This window comes from Clupea harengus, chromosome 21, assembly GCF_900700415.2.
Source record: "Clupea harengus chromosome 21, Ch_v2.0.2, whole genome shotgun sequence".
In the NCBI taxonomy this organism is placed as follows: domain Eukaryota; kingdom Metazoa; phylum Chordata; class Actinopteri; order Clupeiformes; family Clupeidae; genus Clupea; species Clupea harengus.
This window is the reverse complement of record NC_045172.1, coordinates 13,123,631-13,150,025: the sequence shown is the minus strand read 5'-3', so window position 1 is coordinate 13,150,025 and position 26,395 is coordinate 13,123,631. Positions and strand designations below refer to the sequence as shown.

At 42.7% G+C, this 26,395-nt stretch overlaps 1 protein-coding gene across 1 annotated transcript; it reads left to right on the top strand.

The window, feature by feature from the left end:
- The first annotated feature begins 49 nt into the window (after positions 1 to 49).
- On the top strand, positions 50 to 26,194 carry LOC105911679 (cholecystokinin receptor-like). Its single transcript, XM_012840510.2, has 5 exons — positions 50 to 608; positions 5,674 to 5,922; positions 13,623 to 13,884; positions 20,104 to 20,231; positions 23,946 to 26,194. The coding sequence occupies exons 1-5, from the start codon at positions 449 to 451 to the stop codon at positions 24,512 to 24,514; spliced, it is 1,368 nt and encodes a 455-aa protein (XP_012695964.1). The 5' UTR covers positions 50 to 448; the 3' UTR covers positions 24,515 to 26,194.
- Positions 26,195 to 26,395: the final 201 nt, after the last annotated feature.

Sequence of the window (26,395 nt, the reverse complement as noted above, 5' to 3'; positions counted from 1 at the left end):
ATTGAACATTGTTAGCTTTATCTAATAACTTGGCAAACACCGTTCTTCCACTGGGGGGCGGCGGAGTTCCCTAAGAAGACCCCAAGCGAAAAAGAACAGGAGTTTTAAAGCCCTTCTTGCGCTCCTGACTGCCAGATTGACTAGACCCTTGGTTTCGACCAGTGTGACTGCAGACGCTTGCATACTTCAGCAGGACAGCGTTTCTGATACAAAACGCAAGAGCCAAAGCTTGGGCTCTTTATAAGTACTGAGCTTGCTCGAGGGGTAGCAATTTACTACTGAGAAGCTTATTTGTTTCTTTCCCCTCTGAATGAGCAATGTTATGAGATCCTGATGCTCTGTTTTTTCTGCACCACGCAGCTTTCTTGGGCTGCATCCTTCTCCAAGATGATAGGTCACTCTTTTTGCTCAATGTAATATCCCGAGGTCATCCGGGGAATATAATAGGATGGATTTTCAGCAGCTAAACGAAACTTCATCCACACTACTGGAGTTTATCAAAACCCAAATGAATGCCTCTGAACATGCAATAAACGCATCAATGGACGTTAACAACGCCACCTGTTGCAATGCGCCTGCCATCTCGCCTCCCCGAGCACGACAGAAAGGTGAGCCGTTTTGTTATGATGGATACAGTGTGTGAATTACTTAGGTATGTGGATTTTATAATACTTTTTCTTCTTTTCGGTTTGGTCATGCGTTGACAAAGAACTGGTCTATGGTTGCGGATACTCAGCGCGATGGATGCGTGGAATCCTGCAGTCAAATTGAGCTCAGGGGCATTGTGAAGAGAATAGCATCCTTGTTGCCTTCTTAAATCTCCTTTTATTGTGTACTCATAACACATATTTTATGTTAGATAGAGTAAATTAATGCTTCCCCAGACACGTTTTATGCAAGTGTGAGGAATTTAAAGTGTTCCATGGACAGAGTCGATGCCTTGCCGAAACAAACCTTTTTCCCTCGTTAGAGAGGTCAATACAATTGTCACCGTACAATGCTGTGAACATAAAAAATGGTGCATTATGCATTTATCATGTAAAACCCTTTCTCTTATTTATAAACCAGGGTAATAATATAAGATACCAGACTCTATCTACCCATTTGGTTGCTGGAATGTGGCCATAATTAAGGCTAATTCCCGGTATTAATCGACCTGTGGTTGTTAAGTCTAGGTCCTTGCTGAACACGATGTGGTAGATGTTAGGACATTGAGTACAGAGTAAATGGTTGAAACCAAGAACGCCAGCACGTTGAGTGTTCCTTGACACTTCAGGAGCCATGTAGTAGTAAAAACATAAATTATCAAATTTAAAGAGTCTATAAGGAATGAAATCACACATATTGTTTCATTATTAATAAAGAAAGAGAACAACACACCATTATACAACTTACTCCCACTGGATTGAAGGCAACGCAATTACTGGATGTTAAATAGCGTCAGTGCTTGTATTATCAGATCATCTGAAAAAGATATTTGAACCGAAGTCGGTAATACTTGAGGGGGAATATGTGTTTTTAATTTCTGTATGAAGCCGAGTGATATGGAATGCGTTTAACTTTGTTCAGCTCGTAGACAACTGTGTTTACACACACACACATGCGTGGTCTTTCCATTCAATACATTAAAAGAATAATAAACACTTCCGTGTGAGGTTTATAAGCTGATATTTCTAAGCTACTAAAACTACTAACTTCTCTTTCAGGTTAACCTCAGATAGCCTACATCATAAGTGGCTTCCCCTTTCGGCTGTGGGTGAATTGAGATAGGTCTTACGCACGGGTTTACTTATATATGATCTACAGTTATAGGATTTTTTTTTCATCAAACTTCTCTCCACTCAGTTTTTTTAGTATGACTTCAGCTTTCGTTTCCATGACAAGACTCGTAAATGAATCGTCTACCTTGGCCAAATGGATGAGCTCAAATGTGTGGTCTGAACAATCTTTGAGACCAGCATAAAAAATATTTGAAGTTCGCTTAAGACGTGGCAAAGTGAGATTAAACTTTATCTCTAAATGAATCTATACTCTCTGGAGTTAATCTTAAAAGCTTTTCTCCCCTGTGATTATACTGTGGCGAGCGCTCTGCAGCTGCCTCAGAGCTCTGACGCGCAGCGTTTTAGTGACTAGAATGCAAATCCCGCGCGCAGTGGGAATTGAATAGGCTGCTCTATCGCAAACTCCATAACCTCGGTCTCCTGTTGCAGTTTTGCACCAAGTGATGCAAAACGAAACGGCTCACCAAGGACTGTGGTCCAGTGCCAGTGTTTCCCCTTCAGATTTTTGCAGATCCCCTTCGGTAACACATGTTGCCCGATCTGGTTAAGGACACAGACACAAGAGGAAGTTAGCATATTGTATGCCTATGTCAGTAAAAAAATTAATAAAAAGAAGAAAAAAACGACTATCACCAGTACTCTAAATATGTTTATTATGTTTCAAATGTCCACATTCCTCAATTGATTCTGGTCTGGTTTCTTTGTATTGTTGTAGGGGGTTATGGGACAGGGGATGTGATTAAGCCATTAGTTACGACCCAGGCTTGTCAGCCTAAGGCTCTGTGACTCACGGAGAAAAATGAACTAGACTCTTTCGCGAGAAGGGACATCTCCATGAGTAATCAAGGTCCGTCTTTGTCCCCTTAAACCAGAAGTGGCCAATCTCGGTTCCCCCATCAATCCATCTCTTTTTGCCCTCGATTTATTTCTCTCCCTCTTCATTCTCCCTCTATATCACTTCCGTTCTTTCCTTATTTCTCTCTCTCCCTCTGCAGTGCTGTGTAAAACACAGCTTTGGGAGGTGTGTAACCATTGTGTATGTAGAATTCTACATCTATGCTGTCCCTATGCTGATCCTGCGGTCAGAGTTGTAGCAAGCCATGGTAATATCCATGCCACATCTGCACATTCCAAATGACACATGTGTTGATCAGAGTGCACGTAATCATCCCCAGGGTATGGTGCATGCTCATTTACCTATACTGATACACTCTGGCAATGGCATACCATAGATGATTTCACCTGCTGTGTGACTTGGTTTAAAATCACACAGGCGTCCTGCTGGCCTTGCCTTTTCTTTCACTGGGGGGTGTAATTTTGACCCTCCTGTATGGGTTCAGGCAGTAGGCAGACCATTTTTACCATGAAAAGTGTGACTGATGGTATCCACAGGTTGTTTGATACATGCTAGGAGGAAAGATGTCTCCTAAAACCCACACCCAATGAAAACATTTTGTTTTTTAAATACTTAATAGTGTGTTGCAAATTAATATAAAAAAATGTCAAATATACCAGCACATCTATATGGCAGTTTGTTGCTGATCTAGAATTTATATTAAATTAACTGGAAGTATATTGTGCAACCTAAACAAGACTTAATCAATGAGACACAATCAAAGAACAGCTCCTACTTGCATTCTACCCACCGTCAGAATTAAGCTACTAAAAGAAAGTAGTATTTAATTGGCTCAGACTCTCTTTTTGTTGAGGTCACTGTCACCTGTCACATGATAGGAATGGGGATCCGTAAACAAATCAGCTTAGATTAATGAGGCCGCTTGCCGGTGTAGTCTCTGAAACCAGTCGGACCCGGCTCTCATTTGTTTTGGTGAGAACAGAGACACGGCCATTAATCACAGCCACGGTGTGTTGGTGTCTGGGAGGCGGGCCTGTCAGGCATCATAGGCTTGATTGACAGCTATGTTGGCCTGCACCTGGGCTATGAGTGACATTGTGTGTATGTTCATGTGTGAATTTGCTTTTGTGTCTCTGTGTCTGTATGAGGATATTTATGGTGTCTGTTTGAGATATGGCTGCTACAGTTTATATTGTATGTGTGTGTAGGTGAGGAGTAGCAGTGTATGGGTGGTTGTGCATGTGTGTATGTGTGTGTTTTGTGTTTGGGTGGTTGTGCGTTTGTGTGTGTGTGTGTGTGTGTGTGTGTGTGTGTGTGTCTGTGTGTATGTTCTCTGTTTCACCCTCAGGTAGGAACAAGAATTGATAACAAAGGGAGATTTTAGTCCACCTGCTGTCAAGATGGCTTAAGTTTATTCACAAACACCCATCCACACACACACATAGTGAGGGTGTATGTATGGATGGATGAATGTATGTGTTTATCAGTGTTTATTTTCCAGGTTATGAAAAACATCTTTTGTCGATTATACATTTTTTTCATATGCTTGTGAGGTGCTCTGCTGGTCTGTTGTGTTGGTGTCTCATTAAGGGGAATACTGTATATAGTCCAGGCGACAAGTGTCGCTCGACTAGTGTCTGGTGATGGTGCAGCACCTGGGGGCTGTCATAGTCCGTCTTTGACGAGAAACTGGCTCAGAACAGCTCAGTCTCAGTCATTTCTATGGCAACTCAGCTATGTAAGTAACTCACATGAGTTAACTAGATCAAGTCGTATTGACCATGGAAGACAGGTAGCACAATCATGAACAGCAGATTTTGCGTCTTCAAACCTTATGATCCAATCATTAATATAGAAATGATGTCTCCCCGACCATTATGCAAGTCAATGTTTTATCAAATATGAACTTTAGACCTGGCACTGCTAGCTACACAGGATACTGAAAACATTAACGAGGCAGATGGCTGTATCCATATCAAGAATGTAAAACATCCATTGAATGAAAAACTTTCAACTTCGGCACCCTTTCAAAATTTTCAAGACCTTTTAAAAAGGTCTGTGACGGCCTAGCAGGCACAATTTTTTATTTCATTTTTTGTTGAGCGACACTTGCCTCGGACTATAAATTCTCCTTCAGACTCTGTGATGCAAGCTGCTCACTGAGATGTTGACCTTTCACCCTCATTCCAGTGCTGTGATAAGCATCCACTTACATCCACTATACCTCCATAACGTCGCAGACAGCGCTTTAGCAAGCTTAATGAGTCTAAATGCATTGTGAAAGCTGCTCACGCCTGCCATGCTGATTGCTGCAGCGGAGAATGCTTTCAGTGAGTACAGGGCTGAAGATAGCTTGGTGTCAGTAGGTGATCTGTGCCATATTACTAAGGGTTTGAAGAGTTGTCCAGAACTGCACTGAGATAGACAGATTACAATGCACCACAGGTGTACAAGCAGTCTTGAAAATTATGCACAAGCTTTCCTGCAACTGAAACTTTGACATTGATTTATCTAATGAAAAAGTGACAGCGATTTTGTATTGATTTCACGCAGGTCCTCCAAATCAATATTAATCTCCGAGTAGATACATGGTTGTTAGCCACTGTGACTGAGACTAATTGGAGTGAAGCTATGAGGACCCCCCCCCCCCCCTCCAGCTGATAGGCGTATCAATTAAACAAGATTTATTTTGTAAATAGAGGGTGTTCATCAATAATTGCAACTGATTTTCTCCCTCTCTCCCTCTCTTGCCTTCCATCCTCTCCTCCTCTGTGCTGCTTGCTCTTACTCTTTCTGCTCTACTGTGTCCTTCTCTCTTTCTCTGCTTTTTCTGCTTTTCTGTGTCCTTCTCTCTTTCTCTCACTCCTCATTTTTGTACCCCATTCCTCCTGTTTCTTCTTTTTGCCCTGTTATTCTTCTCCCTCCCTGTCCTGTCTCCACTCATTTCCCACCTCCATCCGACTCCTTCTCTCCCCTCTCCCTATATCGCCCCCTTCTCCTTGTCCCCCTTTTCCCATCCTCCCTCCTCCTCCTCAGAGATGGACTCGGTGCGCATCCTGCTCTACACTCTCATCTTCCTGCTCAGCGTGTTGGGGAACCTGCTCATCATCGCCGTGCTGACGCTGAACAAGCGCATGCGCACCGTCACCAACTCCTTCCTGCTCTCGCTGGCCGTCAGCGACCTCATGCTGGCCGTCTTCTGCATGCCCTTCACCCTCATCCCAAACCTGCTCCAGGACTTCATCTTCGGCGCCGCCATGTGCAAGATCGTCACCTACTTCATGGGTATGGATGCGTTACTCGTTACCAGTTATCAGCACAACGTTAAGCTTTATCAGTTTCACCTTTCTTCATCTGTAATGTGCATCACTGGCCCTATTGATAGCTGACATAACCAGTTGTCTAGAGAGATTCACAAACCTGTTCTGGAAACCTCCCTGCCCTGTCTATTTTCTCTGTACCCCTGCTCTAAGCAAAGCTGGTTGACATCAGTGGAATTATCATTCTCTTGATGAGCTCAATCATGTGTGTTGAGCCTATCACAAACACCTCTGATGACCAAAATCATGTGTGTTCAGCCTATCACAAACACCTCTGATGACCAAAATCATGTGTGTTCAGCCTATCCCGAACACTTCTGATGAGCTCAGTCAGGTATGTAGAACTGAGAGAGCTAGAAAGTGTGCAGAGCAAGAAAGGGAGGCGCTTGAGGCAGGGGTAAGAATCAATAGTCTTGTTAGGGGGGCATAAATCAGAGGGAGGGCTCTTTTCAATGTCCAGTTATCTCCTTGCTCTACAAGAACAAAAACACAAGAACACAGTGGTGTTAATATTTTGTTTATTTTAATTATTTATATATTATAATTAGAGCCAATCTTTGAGGCCCAGGTCGTCTGGTGAGTCATGGTTAATTGGGCGAACCTGTCACTGTCTACTTTATAGTTGTGGGGGGTTAGACTAACACCATCATCACTGATGTGCATTGCTTGTAGATTCTTCCCACAGGCAAAATAGAGCTTGTCTAGAGCTTGCATGTGTATAAAGTTCATATAACGAGTTTAGGCAGGTCTCTTTGGGTTTGTGGAAATTAGCAAGCTCTTGTTGGGTGTCAGAGGCATCACAGAGCAGTGTGGTAACAATGACTCAGAGGAAAAGCTTTCCTCCTCCACAAGTACAAAATGCTTCATTTCTCGGAGCCCTGTTGGTGTGTGAGACACACACACACACACACACCGGTGAGCACACACTTTCTTTCACACAGGCACATTGTATCGCAAGCACTTTCGTAGGCACACAGACATCCACATCCACGCAGTTTCAAACACACACCCACGTGCTCTTTCACACACGTTCTCCTACAGGCAGTCACCACTCACTCATGTCTAAAGCTTTCATTTCCTGTAGATAATGCAAAAACAATGGCAGTTACAAGCCATACTATGAGCCATTACTCCCCTGTCTTGTGTGTGCGTGTGTGTGTGTGTGTGTGTGTGTGTGTGTGTGTGTGTGTGTGTGTGTGTGTGTGTGTGTGTGTGTGTGTGTGCGCGTGAATATATGCGAGTGAGCTGAAACCTAGCTATTGGCTTACAGGTACACGTACCTCATATAGGATTGTAGCAGATGCATATTGTACGCATGTTTGAATCAGCAGTCTTAATGGTAGCAGCCAAAGCTCTATGTATAGCCTATCTCAGTATAGACCTCCTTTCAACTTCAGTCTTTTTATTTTCCCCAGCTCTCTCTTTTCTCGCCCCTCTCTTTCTCTGTCTTTTTTTTCTCTCCCCAAATCCTTTTTTTTCCTTCTGAAAGAGTTCTGAAATTTTTCTTTTTTATTAGAAAGGTCACCAGCCAATAATGCCTAGGTTCCTTCACATTCTCATGAAAAAGAATGCAGTGTTCTTCTAATCTTGAAATTTACAATAAATAATATTCTTCATCAAGCACACTAAGACTTTACACTGTGTAATATCATCATAAGAACAGGGACTACATTCAGTGGTTAGTTTTGTTTTACATCTTTTTTCTTTTCTCTGGTTGATCTGGACTGTTCCCTCTTTTTTCTACTTTTGCTATAGTCTTTTTTCTCTTTTGAGTGCTTTCGCCTTTCTCTTATCTCCCATAACTGCTGGCTCCCTTGGCCAGCCATTTCTGTAGTTGATGGGCACTCTCCAAGATGCGGGCTCCATGGCAAGTAAGATTACAGGTGAAGCAGTGTTTCACGAAAGAAAAAATCTTACAACAATGCCGCTTTTCCTTTTGTTGAAACATAGACATGTGGCCATTATCCTGCCACAGACATGAGGTAGTTTTTCTGAATTCAACTTCTTACTTGCATTACAATCTGTGAAACAGCGCCACCCTCAAACAAGGTGAAAAGATGAACTTCAGTGAAGCGCCGGCGGGGTTAGGACTGACAGGCCCATTATTTTTAAGGAGGTTCCCCCGAAATCAGCAAGTTAGGATCCACTTTTAGCCTTAAGATGCGTTGTGAATACGAGCCCTGAACCCTAATCAGATATTTAGTCACTAACTCGATCCTCACTAAGACATACTCACGGCAGAGTGTACTAGCCTGGTCTGTCTTTCCACAGAGGCCTGTGACAGAGAGGATGGGGTTTCATAGGATGTGATGTAAGCTGTGCAAATGCATGTTACATGTCATGGTTCAATGAAAATAATCTTATCACCTAAAATCACATCAATCACACAACAGGGCTCAGCTTGACACCGACAGCCTTTGTGACGCATGGTTTCCAAAAAGTGGATATAAGTAATGTAAGTGATTTATAATAGAACCTGTGCTGGATGGAGAGGGTTATTTCTCAGGCTGAGGATTCTGTGATTCACCATACACAGGTGGATGGTGGGGAGGACAGCCGAGGGAAGGCTGACTCCAGATCAGGGCCCGTATTCACAAAGCATTTTATCTTACCACTAAGAAACTCGAAACAACTTTTACTGAGGAAAAGCAACAACTCCTTAGCAAAGAGAAAGACTCCAATGCTAAGGCTGACATTAGGTCTCATACATGAGCTCAATTTCAATAACCTTGTTGATTGGTTGATGGGTGACAGGACTGTGCCGGTGAGTAGGCATATGCTATATGATGATAAGCTACAAATGAAATAATAACAGCATACGCTACCCATAGATCGAGTATCTTTATAAAGTTTTCAAAATGCATCTGTAAGATGACATGTTTGTGTAGACAGGAAATAGTTTAATTTACAGTAAAACGTTACGTTCATGTTACACACTACATATGGTTCTGTACACCAGTATGTGTGATGTGGTTTCTGCTGTGTGGGTGTTACTGAGAATGTTAATGTTAACGTGTTGCTCCACGTTTGAATGCACTTGTGTTTCCCTGCTTGTGTCAATGTCGGCATGTCTTTCTGTTATCACTTTGAGTCTGTGTTATGTGTAATTGCCTAAATGTAGTCAGAGTGTCCGCCTAGCGTATATGTCCACCCTTACCCATTGTGTGATGTAGAGATTAGACCCCCTGGCATTTCAGTCCATTTGTGGTCAGTGATTTCCCTGTGGAGTGATTTCCCTTTCCCTAAATGGAAAAGAGCCAAACAGAAGCCTGTGCATTGCTCAATATTGACAACAATTCACCACCTATTAATATTTTATCTCTTTTCACTCTCTGTTTTGCCTGTTTAGAGTGTTTACTCAGAAGATATGGTTGTACACAAGCAAGATATTAATATTTAAAAAATATATCGGATATTGTGAATAATTTAAGTCGAGGCCCACAGGCTGATGCAACGTTAAGCCAAATCAGGATGGAATGTTCAACCTAGCTTAGCGAAAGACTCTACAAGAAAAAAAACAGTTACAGTTACAGTTTTTCTCAAAAGTGTGAATGCAGTGAGGTGAAGCTTCACTGAGGACTGAAGTACTGGAAATACATTTGAGTACATAACCTTAAAATGTATACCTTAGCTACTATAAGCTCAAACTATAGATTTGTTCCCTCATGTTGAAAAAAAGCTGTCTGGTTACTTTGGCTGGGTAATGAGTTAATCCACATCCTGTGCTTTTGTCTAATGAGCAAAATCAGGTGGTTTATCATGATCTATGTATTTCTTGCGGTTTTAACTTCATGGCCAGCTGTGAGAAAGCACCCTGTTGTGCCGGTCAGTCTTGGTTGTGCCGGTAAGTCTTAGTGGTTTGTCTTGTCTTGTACTTTTATGTATGCTGTGGGTGAGCAGGAGAACATAAGCAAGATCATGGTCACCCACACAATTCACGAGGTGGCTGTTAGCCTAGCACAGCCACTAGATGTGTTTGTAGTGCTCCCAGGCTACTTGCCCACGCATTCAATGAAACAGAAGGTAGACAATAACTGAAGTTGACTGAACTACAATTAATGTACAGTTGTGTGCGGTTGTTTCTTAAATGCAGCCTACATCTTTCAGAATGAAGGGCGATTATGTCAATCACAAGTCACTTCACAGCATCAGCGTTCAGGTAGGTTTGTGGATAAGTAAGGATACTTGTTGCTTGGTCATATTGACACATGCAACCAGCCTGCATGGACACAAGCCCAATTCATAGCCCAGGCCAAAATAATTTAGTTAGTCAATAAAGTTAGTCAATATAGTAATGTCGGTTCAAAGATTTAGAGGAGGAGGAAATATTATCATTAATGTTAATAGGAGGAGGAAAATCAGAAGGTGGAGTGTGAGACTGCTAAATATGTCAAGGGTAGATAGTGGGGAATAGCTTGTTCACCAGATGAGGGAGACGGAAGGGGCACACCACGACAACACTCCAGAATGTAGAACTTTTCAGTTGTTCTCTAATCAGAGTGCGTGACAACAAATCCTTTTACATTTTTGGATGTACGCGACAAACTCAGTGACTCCCTAGCACCCCAACACCCTTTGCCATTATTTTTTGTCGAGCAACAATTGTCGCCTGGACTATGAATTGGGCTTAGGATTTGCAGACAATGCAGTAGCCTGGGATAATTAAAGGTAATTCCTTTTTAGCACATATATAGACCTATTCACATAGCTCGGGGGTCAATATCTTTGTGCAATTGAAAGGACTTCATGCTGGAAACATTGATGCTACATTTAGCAAGGCATTCTTGCGGAAAGATTGTTAACCCCAGATGCTTTTGCAGAAGACTTGTGACCATCAGTGAATTGTCACCAGTGTTGATGCAAAGTGGCCTGGTTCATTTCCGGTTCATGACTCTTAGATGTTTAGGGAGTCTGCGCTGTGCCACAGATTTGAGCAAGGTATGGCAACTATCCATTACTTCTCATTTTATGTTCTGATATTTGAAATCCATTTTGTGATACTGATTATGGCAATGTTCTCCCTCATCCACTTATTTTCAATGGATTGTTACTGGGAGATGGGGGATGCACATCACCACCCTATACTGACCCAAATGCAGGGCCCCAACCTAGATTCAACATGGCCCTTTTTAAATGGTCAGGACAGAAATGTTATTTGGAATCCTGAAAGCCCACTTCAGGTGCCTAGGTGGGCTCAGACCCCAGAGCAGGCTTGCAGTGGCAGAATGTGCTGTGCTTCACATCATGGCCTCATCAAGGAAGGAGAGAGCCCCTCCTGTCAGCCAACCACCTCCTAATGTTGTTGACCCCATCATCGTAGACCACACTACTGGCAGGGCTTTGAGGGAGGCTATAATGCAGCAATATTTTGCCTAAAGCAAACAACAAAGAACAGGCCTTTACAATTTTTTATTTGTCAATTACTTTGTTCTTCTCGCCCCTAGGAACAAAGAAACAGATATTTTAGTTGAATTGTTACCCATGCCTGGGAATAAATTACATTATTGAAATACCTCCTCCACCTCAAGCTGTGTAATTTCTTGTTTGCCCTGACATTGTCCGATTCAACCTGAAACAAATTAAGCAGTTGCAGTTGTTAACCATTGTTCAGGATTCACTTGAAGAAAGATGCAAATGTCCCTTTCACTACCCTAGATACAGGCTAATTATTTACCACGTGTGATCATCTCCTTGGCATAGAAGTGGAGGAAGACTTCCTGGTTCCAAAATGATCATAGCAATGGAAGCAATAGATTAATTTCTAGATAGAGAACACTTGAAGCAGTTAGTGGCTACCATCATTACTTTGTAATTAAACATACAGCAATTACAGCCATACTCTCACCATTTGCGTTAAGATGGGCAAATTGAAAACTGGATACAATTGTAAACAAAACCCCCAAAGCTCACTCTGAAAATACAGACATAGTTTTTTGGTCATCAGGCGGCCCTAATGTTTGGAGAGCTCCTGCTTCCAGTAAAAAAAAAAAAAATTCAATTTCAAAACAATTTCCTTGTTTTATTGGCCTTTGTATGGTGATATGAGCCTCATACAGCGACTGATTAAAGCACTAAAGCCTTGTACTTGTTGACCTCATAAGATTTGTAAGTAACCATACTTACAGGTTTGAATGATGTTTCGTACTTTTGTGCTCCCAAGACCGCTTAACACCGCCATAGGTTGGAGCTGAAAGAATGGCGCTTATATTGACTTACACGCCATATGAATACATCTAAGCAACCTATTCATTTAATGGAATACACAAATGAATTTACACATTCAACGTGAGTGCACTCATAACTAGACCTGGGTTGATTGAACGAGTTGATAACCACCACTGTGCCATCCCTTATGCGTGGCTGCGGTTGTTTGTCCAGCCAGCTAATTAAACGATACCCTGGGTATGTTAACAGGTCCTCTATTTATGACCGATGAGCTAATCCAGATTCTCTGCTTTTGGCTAGTAGGCAAACCCAGATAGTTTGGGTGTAAGGAACCTGGACATCTCCTTGGTGCAAGCAACAGGGAAGAGTGATGACCCCTTAGTGAGGGCCCTCACATGCCTGGTGAGGTCATCAAAAGGCAGCCATAGGAGGATATTATTCTCTTTGGTTTTGGTTGGGTCAGTTAACCTCTGAATAGACCAGAGAGGCACCCTAACAAAAGTCAGCAGTAAATATTTCTAGATGTTTTTTCACAGTTCAGGTAACCCCTGTGGCCACATAACACATAACAAATGCAGTTTTATGTTCGTAGGAATGCACAGGTAAGACATTAAAAGTTAAATTACACACTTTGACTCATGGCCACAGGCAATCTCATAAAAGTTCCAGAACTAGATAAAATGTCACACCTAGGAGAGGAAGTGTGCTACTCAACAGCAACTAACTACAAAAGTGTGGGGAAAAGCATGGGAGAGAAGTTTCTAGAAGGAACCGAACCTCCTAGAATAGCAGAATCCTGTTTAAATAATTCATCAGAGGAGTTTGAGGATGTTGGTGCACCGTATGCTATTTCCGAATGCCAAGCAGTGTTTTGGGGTGGTGTTTTTGGATATCACTAAGGGGAAAGGATTAAAAGGAGCGTTGTTAGTCTTGAACGTGGCTACTGTACATAATTGGTAAAGTTGGGAATATTTCCATTTTTTTTTCTTTTTTTGCAATCAATTCTGTTTGTTTTTCATGCAAAAACAGCCACTGCATTGAATACATATTCATGTATGCAAACAATGCCACAATTGCTATTTGGAGTTGGTCCTTCATGAATTTTACATTTGATTAATTTCTCCCTGTCTGATCCCTCTAACGCTCATTCTCACAACACTCTTCTCTAGTATTGTCTTCCCCCCCAAACCCCTCCCTTTCTCCCCTCTCCTCTGTCTACACATCACTCGACTCCTCAGTCTGTAACAATGCATCTCATTCTTCTTTGTTCATTCTCTCCATCCATCTTGGAGCACCTCGTGCTCATCAGGCTGCAGTTTCTCTAATAAAAGGGGTTGCAGCAGCTTTTTTAAAATCTAAATTCATTAATTATTCTTAAAGCATTTTGAAATCCACTTACCCTCTCCTTCTCACCCTCTCACTGATCCTTTCTTTCTCTCTCTCTCTCTCTCTCTCTCTCTCTCTCTCTCTGTCTCTCTCTCTCTCTCTCTCTCTCTTTAGGCATCTCAGTCAGCATCTCTACCTTCAGCCTGGTCGCCATTGCGATCGAGAGATACAGTGCCATCTGCAACCCGCTGAAGTCGCGCTCCTGGCAGACCCGCTCCCATGCCTATAAGGTCATTGCGGCAACCTGGGTTGTGTCCGTGATCATCATGGTCCCGTACCCAGTGTTCAGTCGGCTGGTGCCAATCAACAAAGCAAACAACATCACGGGACACATGTGCCGACTGGACTGGCCCCGAGGGCCTGTGGAGCAGACATGGTAAGCATCGTTCTAAGAGAACCTTAACCTTACACTTAAAAAGTCTGCCATTCTGGCCAAAAGGTCATTGATGTTTGATCAATTAAATGACACCCCTCCCTTCCATGCTCCTGAAGCAATGTGTTAATAGGCTGGAATTGTTAATGGCTTGGTCCGAGCCACTACCGTTCCCATTTACAGAGCCAGAACTGTGCCAGAACACTGAAGTGTTTTTGAACGCACACCCTGAACCGACAGGTAGAAGACAGTGAGGAGCAATTTGCTGAATTTGACAAAAAAGGGCCAATTTTATGCATCTAACTTTGCTAATCACACGATGATCAGGTGTGAAACATTAAGCCCCAAATCATGAAGGGTGATTATCCAAGAGGTGTTTACATGTTAGTCACCTGTGATTAAATGTCAATGGAAAAGTTAAGATGATTGTGTGGGTTTAAAAACACAATAACACAATGTAGAATTTTGAAGGAATCACTTTGCTGGCTTCTAAACCTTCTACAAATTGTATCAAGCCAACGGTGAAACGGTGCCTTCGGCCATGATGCCAATCTCCAAATGCTGCCAGGATGTGGTGTAGGCACTTGTGTTGAAGCACAACTGAATATTATCAAAATACGCTTTCACTAATGTCTTCTTCTTCTTTGGGTTCAATGGCAGATCAGGCACCTTTTCTTTTGGCATATTACTGCCACCTACAGTGTACAATCATTCAATTCAGTTTGACTAATGTCTAAGCCTGAAACAATTGTTAAACATTGCTTCTACATGTCCAGCTAAACAGGGATGATGACTACAAATGATGTACGATGTACAGACTGGCCACGTATAACTTGGGTTATCACACGATGATCAGTGTTCCAAATGAATCACCTGCTGCATGGGTCCTCATTCTATTGGCTGAGCCAGACCTCTGCGTTACGGCCTTTCAAATGCACCACATTGTGTGCGTACAGTTTGAAGCCTAGATTGCTGTTGAGACGTTGCCAACAAGTCTTAAAAGAGAGATAATTTTCACTTAAGAAATTGTATAATTTCATTATTTATACATTGTATACATTTTATAATTAAAAAAGGTTCAGAAGACAGTGAAATACATTTTTGGAAATTCTATGTCGCGTTGTGAAATTTTAGTCATCAAAGACTTCAAGAGGATTGCTCCTATCAGCGAACATTTGCAATCCCTGTCGACGATGTTCTTGTATCTCCTCTTGAGCAACCTTGAGTATTAGCAGTGTCTACTATTTTCCCATTGGTTTTTAGTCACAGGTGAGGTGACATTTATTTATTTGGATAATCGCCTTTGTGATTTGGGCCTTTTTTTATTCACCCCTGATAGTCGTGCGATAAGCCAAGATCAACGTGGATGCTGGACAGCTAAACAGGTGATGACCATTGCATTCGTCACTGCTGTTTAGCAGCGCACATACAAGCTGTACAAGACTTTAAGACTTAGACGTTTGACCAGTGAAACACAGGCTAAACACCCTTAGTAAAGATGGTCCAAAATGTGTTGGACTGAACCTTAAACGTTAACCTTCAAGACATTTTCAGCAAGTGTCCAAAGACGAATTTAAATGTTTGTGTCCGTTGATGAAGGGTTCATTGGCTATCAGCTATAGAGGCATTTGAGGCGTTAGAATCCGTATACATTTTCAGTACAATCTCTGACAACTTTTTTTTAATTATTTGTTTCATGGATGGAATAGGCTATTCACAGAGGGAAATGATTTGTTTGTACACTTTAATGAGGGTTTGAAGAACCCTCAAAGATTTTACTTATAAAGAGCCTTAAAAATCAGTTTCAGATGATTAAAGGAGGCTAAATTGTTCAAAAAACTCAATTTAGTTTATAGCAACAGAGAAGCCCCTTAAGAGAGAGAGAGTGCATAATGTCTCTGCTATGGTGAAGCCAGCTGCCTCCTTAGAATAACTGAATACAAACCATGGTTGTAAATAACCCTTTGAAATGCAGACAGCCATTTTCAAAGACAACTTCAATCAGCCCTTTGGAAGTATTCATTTCTCATCAGACTTTTTCTGCTTTAACACTCACCCCAGAGCAGAGACAAATAAGAAGCAAATGGGTGACATGCATTATCATGCTATAACTGCACAGCCTTGAGCAGTCTATTGTCCATATGAGCTTCATATATACACTTACTGAGCAACTTTATGAGGAACAATGTACTTATAATAATAATAACAATTCATTTTATTTGTAACGCACTCTTCATTGAAAAGAATGCTGGGTAGGGCCTCCTTTTGCTCTCATAATAGCCTCAATTTTCCGTGGCATGGATTCTGCAAGGTCTTGGAAACATTCCTTTGAAATTCTGGTCCATGTTGACATGATTGCATCACACAATTTCTGCACATTCATGCTGCAAATTTCAGTTCCATCACACCCCAAAGGTGTTCTGGGCTCAAGACTTGGTACAAGTGCTTTGTTGTATAACTTTCTTCTAGTTCAGTTAGAGCTTTTGAACCATGCTGTCATACAGTTAGAATCCTGAACTAACACTGTTGTGTAATTGGCTTGACTTAGCGCTTCTCCCCAGACTGAAAAAAGCCCAGGTGGTTGGTCAGTTCTGCCGGCTTTTCAGAGTTTATTAGCCGCAGTAGATGAATAGAGCAATTAAACCAACCCTGTGGATGTGCTGTGGACTTCAGAAAAGAAGCATCGCTGTCAGATTAGGCACAGGAGACGAGTGTGTAGGTCTCTTGCAGTTGTGTGTGTGTGTGTGTGTGTGTGTGTGTGTGTGTGTGTGTGTGTGAGTGTGTGTGTGTGAGAGCAAGGTGGCAGGGAGCTTGTTTGGTTTCTATACTATGAATTGAACAGAGATGCTTACACACACTCACAAACTTGTATGCACATCATCATACAACCATTTGCAATGTGCTCATACATACTATACATGGTCAACCTTTTCCCAAGGATGGAGACAGCGGAGGCCGGAGGTAGATGTTTTGGGGGTTTATTGCCTATTGGATATTGGATTACAGCCTAAGCAATGGGCAGTAGGAGGTGTTTTTTAATAAAACAACAAACCCCTGAACACTACTTCAAATAAACTCAAATAAATAAGTTAAATAAATACACTCGCTCTAAGTTCCACACGCCTTACTCTCAAATGTACTCTTTTCAGCTCTGACAAAAATTAAACACACGCCTTAGAACTCACTCCCACAGACTGGGCCTCATAAAGTACAGGGAGCTAGCATGGAGGTCTCTGGCAGTAGTGTGTTTGTGAGCAATGTGCAATGTGCTCATACATACTGTACATGGTCACACAATAATCCTATCCACAACACACACACACACACAAACAAACACACACACACAAACACACAACAAACACACACACGCACACACGCACGCACGCACGCACACGCACACGCACACGCACACGCACACACACACAGGAACAGCTGATTCTATCTCTAGTTGAACATGAATTGTAACTGTTGTGAAGGGAAGATGTGAGCTGAATTTCTCTGATTCACTAGGCTCCTTGCAACTGTTACTGATAGGCAACATTTAGTTTTCTCTCCTGAAACACATTAGAGTGACGTTAAGCAGGCTGTGGAAATGGTGCCTATGCCAGAGGCCAGGCTGGTTATTGTTTACAGGTACCTACTACTGCAATGAGACGGGTGATGGGAACTTTGACAGACACAGTCTTTCTCTAGAAAGCAGGATATATTGTGGTGTCATTTTGCTTTGTAGTTTTTTTTTAACTTATTTTAAATAAACTCCTAAAGAACCACCAATTTGTATTTACACATGTCATATTGGAACTTAAACACGCTAAGAGAGACCACTTAAGCTTCGAAAGAGCTACATACATCCAGGTTAATTTTGTATCCTTTTCTCTTGTCTCTGCACAGTATCCTTAGGTCTGGGTAGAAGTTATTATTTGCTATGTCATGCATGGTGACGGCTTTGCCCTTAGAACAATGGAATACAAACTGAGGTTAGAAGTTAAGCCTTTCAATGTCAGACAGACAGCCCTTTGAAAGAATCCTTCAATCAACGTCAGAGTACTCAGACATCACTCTTTGACTGCTCAAATGTTAACCCACAGCAGTGACACACGACAAGTCGTTCTCCCAAAGTCAGAGAAGAAGAACTGATTGGTTTGTTAAGGTTGTTTCGGTGGCACCTGAAGCAAGGCTTTTGAAAGTACATGGACTCAAGAGGAAGAACAGAACAATTAAGGAAATCCTCCAGACAGGCTCTCGTGTTCAGGAGACCTCATCCCTGACTGTCAAACTGTACTGCAGCAGGGTGTGTGTGTGTGTGTGTGTGAGTGTGAGTGTGAGTGTGAGTGTGTGAGTGTGTGAGTGAGTGAGTGAGTCAGTGTGTGTGTGAGTGACTGCCCGTTGTGTGCTGGGTTAAGTAAGGAGAATGGGGATCTCAGTGGTTTCTATTTAAATAGAGTTATGGGTAATTAAACTGGTGGCATACTTACAAACACACTGGAGGGCACACACACACACACTCACGCTCACACACACTTCCACAAATTAACCTCCATGCTCTGGGCTGACATTACTGGATATTTGTGCGCAGTAGTTTCTGTCTCGCGTGGCCTTTCACAGACAGAGAGAACGAGAAACGGCAACCGAGAGAAAGAACAAGGGAAAGGGAGAAATCTGTGTGTGTATCTGTTTAGTGATGGTTTGAACACAGACACACACACACACACATAGAGGGCTTATCACAGACTGCTGTAGACACAGACCTAGACATAGACATAGACTTCAGTGTTTGAGTTCTCCGCCAGTAGTTAGGGTGTGCACACAGACTAATTGGGTCCTGTGAAGGACCCTTGAGGCAGCTGCAAGGTGTGTCAGAGGTGCCGCTCACGTTGCCGGAAGCGCTCGGGCTGGTGACGGGCACCTTTGCTTTGATCTGCGTTCTAGCGTGGCGGAGGTGGGAGCGCCGGTGACAGTGGTGCAGCGGCAGTATGATGCTCTGAAGTGATAAACAGGCAGCAAAGGGAATCTGAGAGCTTCTCTATAGTACTAATACACCTCAACACGCTGCACTACAGAGCTTCTCTATAGTACCAACGCACCTTAACATGCTGCACTACACACACAAAAAATGAGCTGGTGTTGAAGGTAAATAGGAACAAACCACAGAGAGAGAGAGACCCCAGTGTCTCTGTGTGTGTCAGGTCTCATTAACTGTTTCTCTCTTTTTTTCTTTCTCTTTCCTCTCCCTTTCTCTCTCTCTCTCTCTCTCTCTCTCTCTCTCTTTGGCCCCAGCTGTCTCCCTTGGGTATCTATGCCGTAGCTTTGATTGGCTTCCCCTTTTTGTCAGGCACGAACTTGAAAGCCATAAAAGATGCCGAAGATGAAAAGGTTTAATACGCATGCATACTCTCCCCCATCTCATGCCTCACAGGCCGTAGAGGACGGCTGCAGAGGGGGGAAAAAAGACAGAGAGAGAGAGAGAGAGAGAGAGAGGGGAAGATGAAAAAGAGGTCACTTAGGGAGGTGGGATGCAGGGGGGTGTCAGTGTCAGAGGGGACAGAGACATCCCTTTTAGTGGGCACACACACACACACCCACACACCCCCACACCCCCACACACCCACACACCCCCACACACACACACACACACACACACACACACACACACGCGCCCCATTAGGGTGGCATCAGGGGCGAGGAAAACAATGAGCCTGATGTGTGATGAACGCTCCCAGCGGATGTGCGGGGCCCACGTCACCCACATGCCGCACTCCTCACTCACACCAGCACAAGGGCCATTCAGGGAGAGTGCTCTGGGTGTGTGTGTGTGTATGTGAGTGAGTTTGTGTATCTGTGTAGGTCTGTGTGTAATATTTTCATGCATGTTCTTTATTGAGCTTATTTTAATCTGTAAGGGTTGTTTGTCTGTCTGTTCCTATTTTAGCTTTTAGTAAAGATGAAAGTGTGTGTAAGAAGGAAATATACATAAACTTTCAGCGGATGTTCTCCAAATGTTCTTGTTTTTGTTTTTGTTTATTTTGTGCGTGTTCCCAAAGCTTTTCAAAGAAAAACATCATGAAATCATTTATATGTGACTCTCATTCCTTCTCTGTTTCATTAAAATAAAATAAAAACATTCCAAGCGTGAAGTTCATGAAATTGCTCTTTAATTTGAAATGAAAAGTATAATTCTCATTAAGTGACTAATAAAACGGTCCTCCTCTCATGTTCTGTCAGGTACATCCTGCTGCTGCTGGTTCTGTTCCTGATTCCAGGTGTGGTGATGATCGTTGCGTATGGCCTCATCTCGAGGGAGCTCTACCGCGGCATCCAGTTTGAGCTGGACCAGAAGAAGGAGGCCTCTGGTGAGTTATGAAATCTCATCAGTACCAATGAAGTATACATTTAACTTCTTGGAAGGACTCTTAGATAACAATCACAATCATTGATTGACACAGAAAAGTATTCTCGAGGACTAAAGTAGAAAAACATGGTTTAATAGAAGGAGTGGCTAGGGGGACATCATTTTCTGTCATAAAAGTCAAATCTATTGATAATTCTGATGATCAGTCTATACATTGATTTGGTAATAAACTGGTGAACCACACAAACCATGTGACCTGCGGGACCACTAGTGATTACCACTGTCTAATCAACAATAGGAGGCAGCAGAAGGACCAAACTGGCAGTCCCCAGGGTGCAATTTGTTGGGGGGGGATTTACCCCCCCCCCCCCCCCCCACTCTGGTTTAAAATGTCATGTATTTTATATATTTTAGTTTGCATTAAATGTTCAACTTTTCAAGTTAACCGTTACGTTAACTTGAAAAGAATTAGAAAATAAATAAGTAAATAAATAAATAAGTAAATAAATAAATAAGTAAATAAATAAATCCCCCCCTGTGTTTTTTTGACAAATCACACCCTGGTCGTACCCACCCATACCATCTGCCCCCTCCTTCAGTGCCCTACTACAAAGAGGTCAAAATGAGGGCTCGCAAAATATCGTAATCCCTGGTTGCCATTTTGGTTGCCCAAAATGAATTATAAAATCGTAAAAAGGAGACCATGTTTTATATAGAAAGGTAAATATATTCGTGTACAAGACATTAAGAAATGTTTTAAAATATTCAGTAAAACAGAAATGTGATGCTGATTTATGGTGTATTGTCACATTAAGATATTTGGTTTAAGCTAAGCTATTTTGACTTTTGATAAGAAATGGGAGGACAATTTTTTGCTGTGTATGGTTGAGACATAGTTGATATGATGTGAACCTGATAAACTAGGCTAAAAAAGAATGTCCATTAAAGATTGCACTTAACAAAATTGAGCTGTGTGTTTGTTGAGTTTAGGACTGCTACAAGTCATGCTATACTTTGAGGAATGATAGATCAGTTGAGATATTAAAGTTAAATCTAAAGCAGGATAGAGCCTGATGTGTAGGCTAGCCTTTCAATGAACGGTATGTGTTAATCAGTCTTAGAATAACTAAATAAATAAATAAATAAATAGATAAATAACACTGACGAACTTAATAATACTGACCGCTAGCGTTAGCCTTTTGCCCCATACACTTGGCTCGTAACATTAAATCTTACCTGTAAGCTCTTTAGCTTTCTAACATTAGGTAGTTAAACTTGGACGGTTCTTTCCTGCTTAACATGCATTGTGTGGGCTGATGTTCCAGTATTTTAAGAATGATGTAAGACTGTAAGTTTTTTTTTCCTGCAGTTTTTTACTTTTCTCCTCTGATCCCGACTCTGGTTGCCTTTCATAAACCGTTGGCTATAGCCTTCATATGATGTGGTGTATTTTCTTTGTTATGAGATATACTGTACATATTTGTCCTCTATGTGCACCAAACAACCTTGTTCTAAGCTTTTCTGGTGCACTTTTTTTTCGTGAAATGTGTACACTTCCCAACAACAAAACTATCATGATCAAACAACTCGTTCATTCGGTGGTCAAAGTTTTTCCTCCCAATAGCAAGTCAGAAGAGCAGAAAAGGCGAATAAAGGACGGTATTTTATCTCACTTAGGGGATAATTGCTGATAGCCTGTCGGACAGGGTGTTGTGACATCTTGGTAGCCTGATGGAAAAACCTGATTGTCCCAATGATTGTCGGACTAGCGATTTAGCGAATCCTGAAAATGCTGTCTCTGCTTTCCAATTTTGTTCTGGATGTTTGGGTGGGACTAACTGTGGGGTAACCCTGATGTTGGATGGGTGGCAGGGGGGGGGGGGGGGGGGGACATCCTGTCTGGACAGGATACTTTATGTGGGGTTATGCAGGGTTATTGCCCATTGCTCTGTGGTGCCAAATGTGAGAATGGATTCCCTCTTAGAGGGCATGCAGAGCCCTGAGGACCCCATCAGTCTCTCCATCTGTGGGCAGCTCTACCACAGCGGCCCGCTCCTGGGGACACAAGCAGCATACCACAGAGTTAAAGTGCATCTGTAATGAGACCCATCTGTCTGCAACAACAGGTCCTGCAGGGCTGGATGGCTAGTTTCAGCTGTGATCATGGTGGGGTACTCCAAGGCTATCATTCTCTAGGAAGACATTTTGTGTTGGTGTGTTTGACAGGCCATTTTGATCAAGCGTGTCTGATTTGACAGGAAGTTTAGCTAAGAATGTTTGACTTTTATGTGGTGTACCACAGGCTATTTGACTAGTTGAGTGGCAAGTTTAATTTAGAAAACAACAAGCATAACACTGCCAGAAAAAAAGAAACGTATGTGGCTGATGTCAGTATCAAATGTGTCAGTTGGTTCATATTACTCTGTTCCCACTACAGGCTGTCTAACTCTTTAGACAAAGACCATCAGCTCATATTTCTAAGATGTCAGAATAGGATTTGATGCCTTTCTGGTCTGTTATTCATGTCTGTCTCATTTCAAGAAAAGACATGCTGTCTTGAGAGCATCAATACAATCAGAGCACTGTCAATCTCAACACCTATAAAAAAGTGGGATAGATACATTTTGGACAACTTTTAACATTTTTTAAATTGGGGTCTGAAATTAATTGTTATTGTGATTGTGGTACAAACAGTTATTGCTAAGTTATTGTGTTTTTCGCAGTGTCTGACAAATTGCATTTGTCTAGTGAAAAGTGACTGAAGAAGTATTCCTTACTGAATAGATGTTGAGTGAACGACTGAATAGATCTCTCAGACCTGCAGAAGCACGGCAGACTATGCATTATATATGTTTGGAGCCTCTAGAAATTCCCCTAGAACATCAGAATATCATCAGAGGGGAGCTGACTCTCAGGACCCACCAAGCCCTTCTGATTGGCTATCGTGCTAGTTCACATGCGGAAGAGCAGGACCCCTGCCAGTATGCATGTGTGTATAGTTGAGTGAATGAGGCTATGTGTGTGTCTGTGAGCGGGAGAGAGAGATCTGTGTGAGAGGGAGAACAAGAGAAGGAGCGAGAGAAAGACATACTCTAGAGACTGTCCCCTTTGGCTCTCCAGTCTGATTTGCACATGACTTTACACTTCCCCTCTCTGTCCTGAGGGAGATGTACACTGGCCTGAGATTGGCCTTAAGGGTCACAGTGGTCAGGACATGTCCTGGGTGGAGCATGCAGAGGTGGGGGTCGGGGTTCATGCTGTGGGGCCAGGTCAAGGTGGGGGGTATGTTTTTACATAACCCACTCCTCTCCAGTGGGTGAGTGAGAAGCTGCAGCTTAGTGCAGAGGATAAAATAAAGGATGTCGGAAGAAGTGCTCTGATAGTAGCTTTGATACAAGCTTCGACAAGGATAAGGGCACTGCTAGGCGGTTGGTCTTGTATCTATAGCACAAAAGATAATTATATTTAAATGAATAAAAATTACATTTGAACAGATCTAACGGTGCAAGAGGATATTTCCCATTAAACACACTGGTCATACACTCATTTCTTCTTCTTTCCTTTTCACACACACACACACACACACACACACACACACACACACACACACACACACACACACTGGCCACATTATATTTGTATTAAATATCAGTCCATGCTCTGTTCTTGTCAGACACACAACAACTCTCCCTCTTCTCTCTCCCTCTTTTCTTAGGGGCGAAAAACGGCGTTGTGTCTCCGAGCGGCGGCAGTGACGAATGCGACGGCTGCTACATCCAGGTGCCCAAGAAGGGTGCGGCGGGCTCCTCCTCAATGAAGCTCTCGGCCCTGCCGGCGCCGGCGGCCCGCTCCGAGCGTCCGCGCTCCAACACCTCAGAGGCCAAGCTGCTGGCCAAGAAGCGCGTCATCCGCATGCTGCTGGTCATCGTGGCCATGTTCTTCATCTGCTGGATGCCGCTGTACTCGGCCAACACGTGGAAGGCGTTCGACCCGCCCTCGGCTCACCGTGCTCTCTCCGGCGCGCCCATCTCCCTCATCCACCTGCTCTCCTACACCTCGGCCTGCGTCAACCCCATCATCTACTGCTTCATGAACAAGCGCTTCCGCAAGGCGCTGCTCAGCACCTGCGCCGGGTGGTGCCTGTGCCGACGCGCGCTGCCCTGCCGACGCGCCGCCAACAGGAAGGGCCGGGGGCGAGACGGGGCCGATGACGATGTCACTGCCATGACAACGGGCGTGTCCAAGATTAGCTACATGTCCGTCAGCACAGTTGTTCCACCCTGAGGTGGATGGGGCAGGCAGATAAACAAATAAAACCACCCCACCTCGGGTTTGCCCCCGTTGACTACTCAAGGGTGGTTTGTTTGTTTATTTGTTTGTTTGTTTATATGTTTGGCTATCACTGCATCTTCTAGTCAGCGCTCCTCCTGTCAGGCTTCTGTTAAAATGATTGCCTGTGGTTTTGGCTGTGTTTTCTTCAATGTGTTTGTAAAAGAATGTGTTTAATGTTTGTTGATTAATGTTACGAACGGTCCTCTTTGGGATCTTCTCTGTGTATTTTTGCTGCTAGTGCTCTTGTGTTTTGTTATGACGATCCAACCGGAGGAGAGTTGGCTTTTGGTCATCTCCCCGTCTCCGGTGTTCAGTTTTTCTGGTTTTAATGTTGTGATCACTTCGCCAAAACTAACAGCTACATGACAAATAATATAGAAAAATTTTGTGGATTATTGTGCACTTTTCAGTTTATTTCTGAAATAGCCATGTTTAATCCATCAAGTAACAAAAAAAAAATTATTCTGACACGTCATCAAGAACATATTTCCATTAATACAGGTTTTCAATCCCTATGTGTATACTCTTACATATTAAGCTGTGTAAGTCTTAACGGTTTCACTACTTCGTGACCATTTTGCATGGAGAAGCTTAACCGACCACACAGAGGATGTCTGGAAGTCACGCACACTCTCCCTGTGATATGGCTACAGATGGTGCTGCTGGCGAGGGCGGTGCTGTTGTTTCATTCGTTCTGATTTCATTTGTCCTGCTTCTGTGGTTTCGGTGAAGGTTCACAAGATTTCCGCATAGCTAATGTCAATGTGCACAGTCCCTTTGGAAACACTGCACAGCAGGAGACTGGACTGGACTTTTTTTTCTTTACCATATGTGACACGCATCACAGAATTTAATTTCATTTTGTTATCAGATGTTCCTGCTCCTGCCGATCTATCGGCTGTTCTTTTTCACTTTGTTCTCTGTCTGATCAGTCATCTACCTCTGCTTCAGCCTTAAGTATATTCCCTCTCTCTCGTAATGACCTGCACATCAGTAGCTGCTTTGCTATTCAAGCTCATTTTCTTAGCCTCAGAGAGATCCATGTTAAAGGTGCTTTAATGGTATGTGTTATATCAAGTATATTAGTGTAAAAAGGACTTCAAGATCTTGACAAAATACTCTAACTCTCCATCTCTGGAACTGATGACAGCAGCAGACACAGTCAATAAGGCCACTTCACACTGGGCATTTGTCCAACATTTCAGTTTCATAAAATTAACGTCTCTCCAACATCACAGTGCATTCTGCTGGCTTCTGTGGTGTAACAGAATAGCGGTGAATGAATCAGGTGTAAAATGAAGTGGCAACCAGAGCAGAAGTGAGAGGACAGATGTGAATTGATAGTGTTTTGTTGTCGTAGGAGTTATGCTTTTGGCGATCGTAGATGGAGCCAGCAAAAGTATAGTGTTAGCTACATCACAAGATGGATGGCTATAATCTGTTAGCTGAACAGTCATGCAGTTTTAATGGGGTATTGCTGCTGGTGGTTCCTGTGCTGTGTACACCGCTGATGTGTGTTGTGGAGAGAAACGGTAGCCCCAAACACACAGCTGTCAGATACACAGATACTATTAGGATTCCCACCCCCACCTATAAGTCAACATTCCCCTGAGGCCCGTAAACTGTGAATGTGTTGGTATGTATGTTTATATATATATATATATATATATGTGTGTGTGTGTGTGTGTGTATATGTGTGTGTTTTATACTGTATATATATATGTGTGTGTGTGTGTGTGTGTGTGTGTGTGTGTGTGTTCCTTCTTATGATTATTTTTCTTCTCTCCTCATCTGTCTGAAAACACCACTAATGTCTCACTTCATACACGAGCA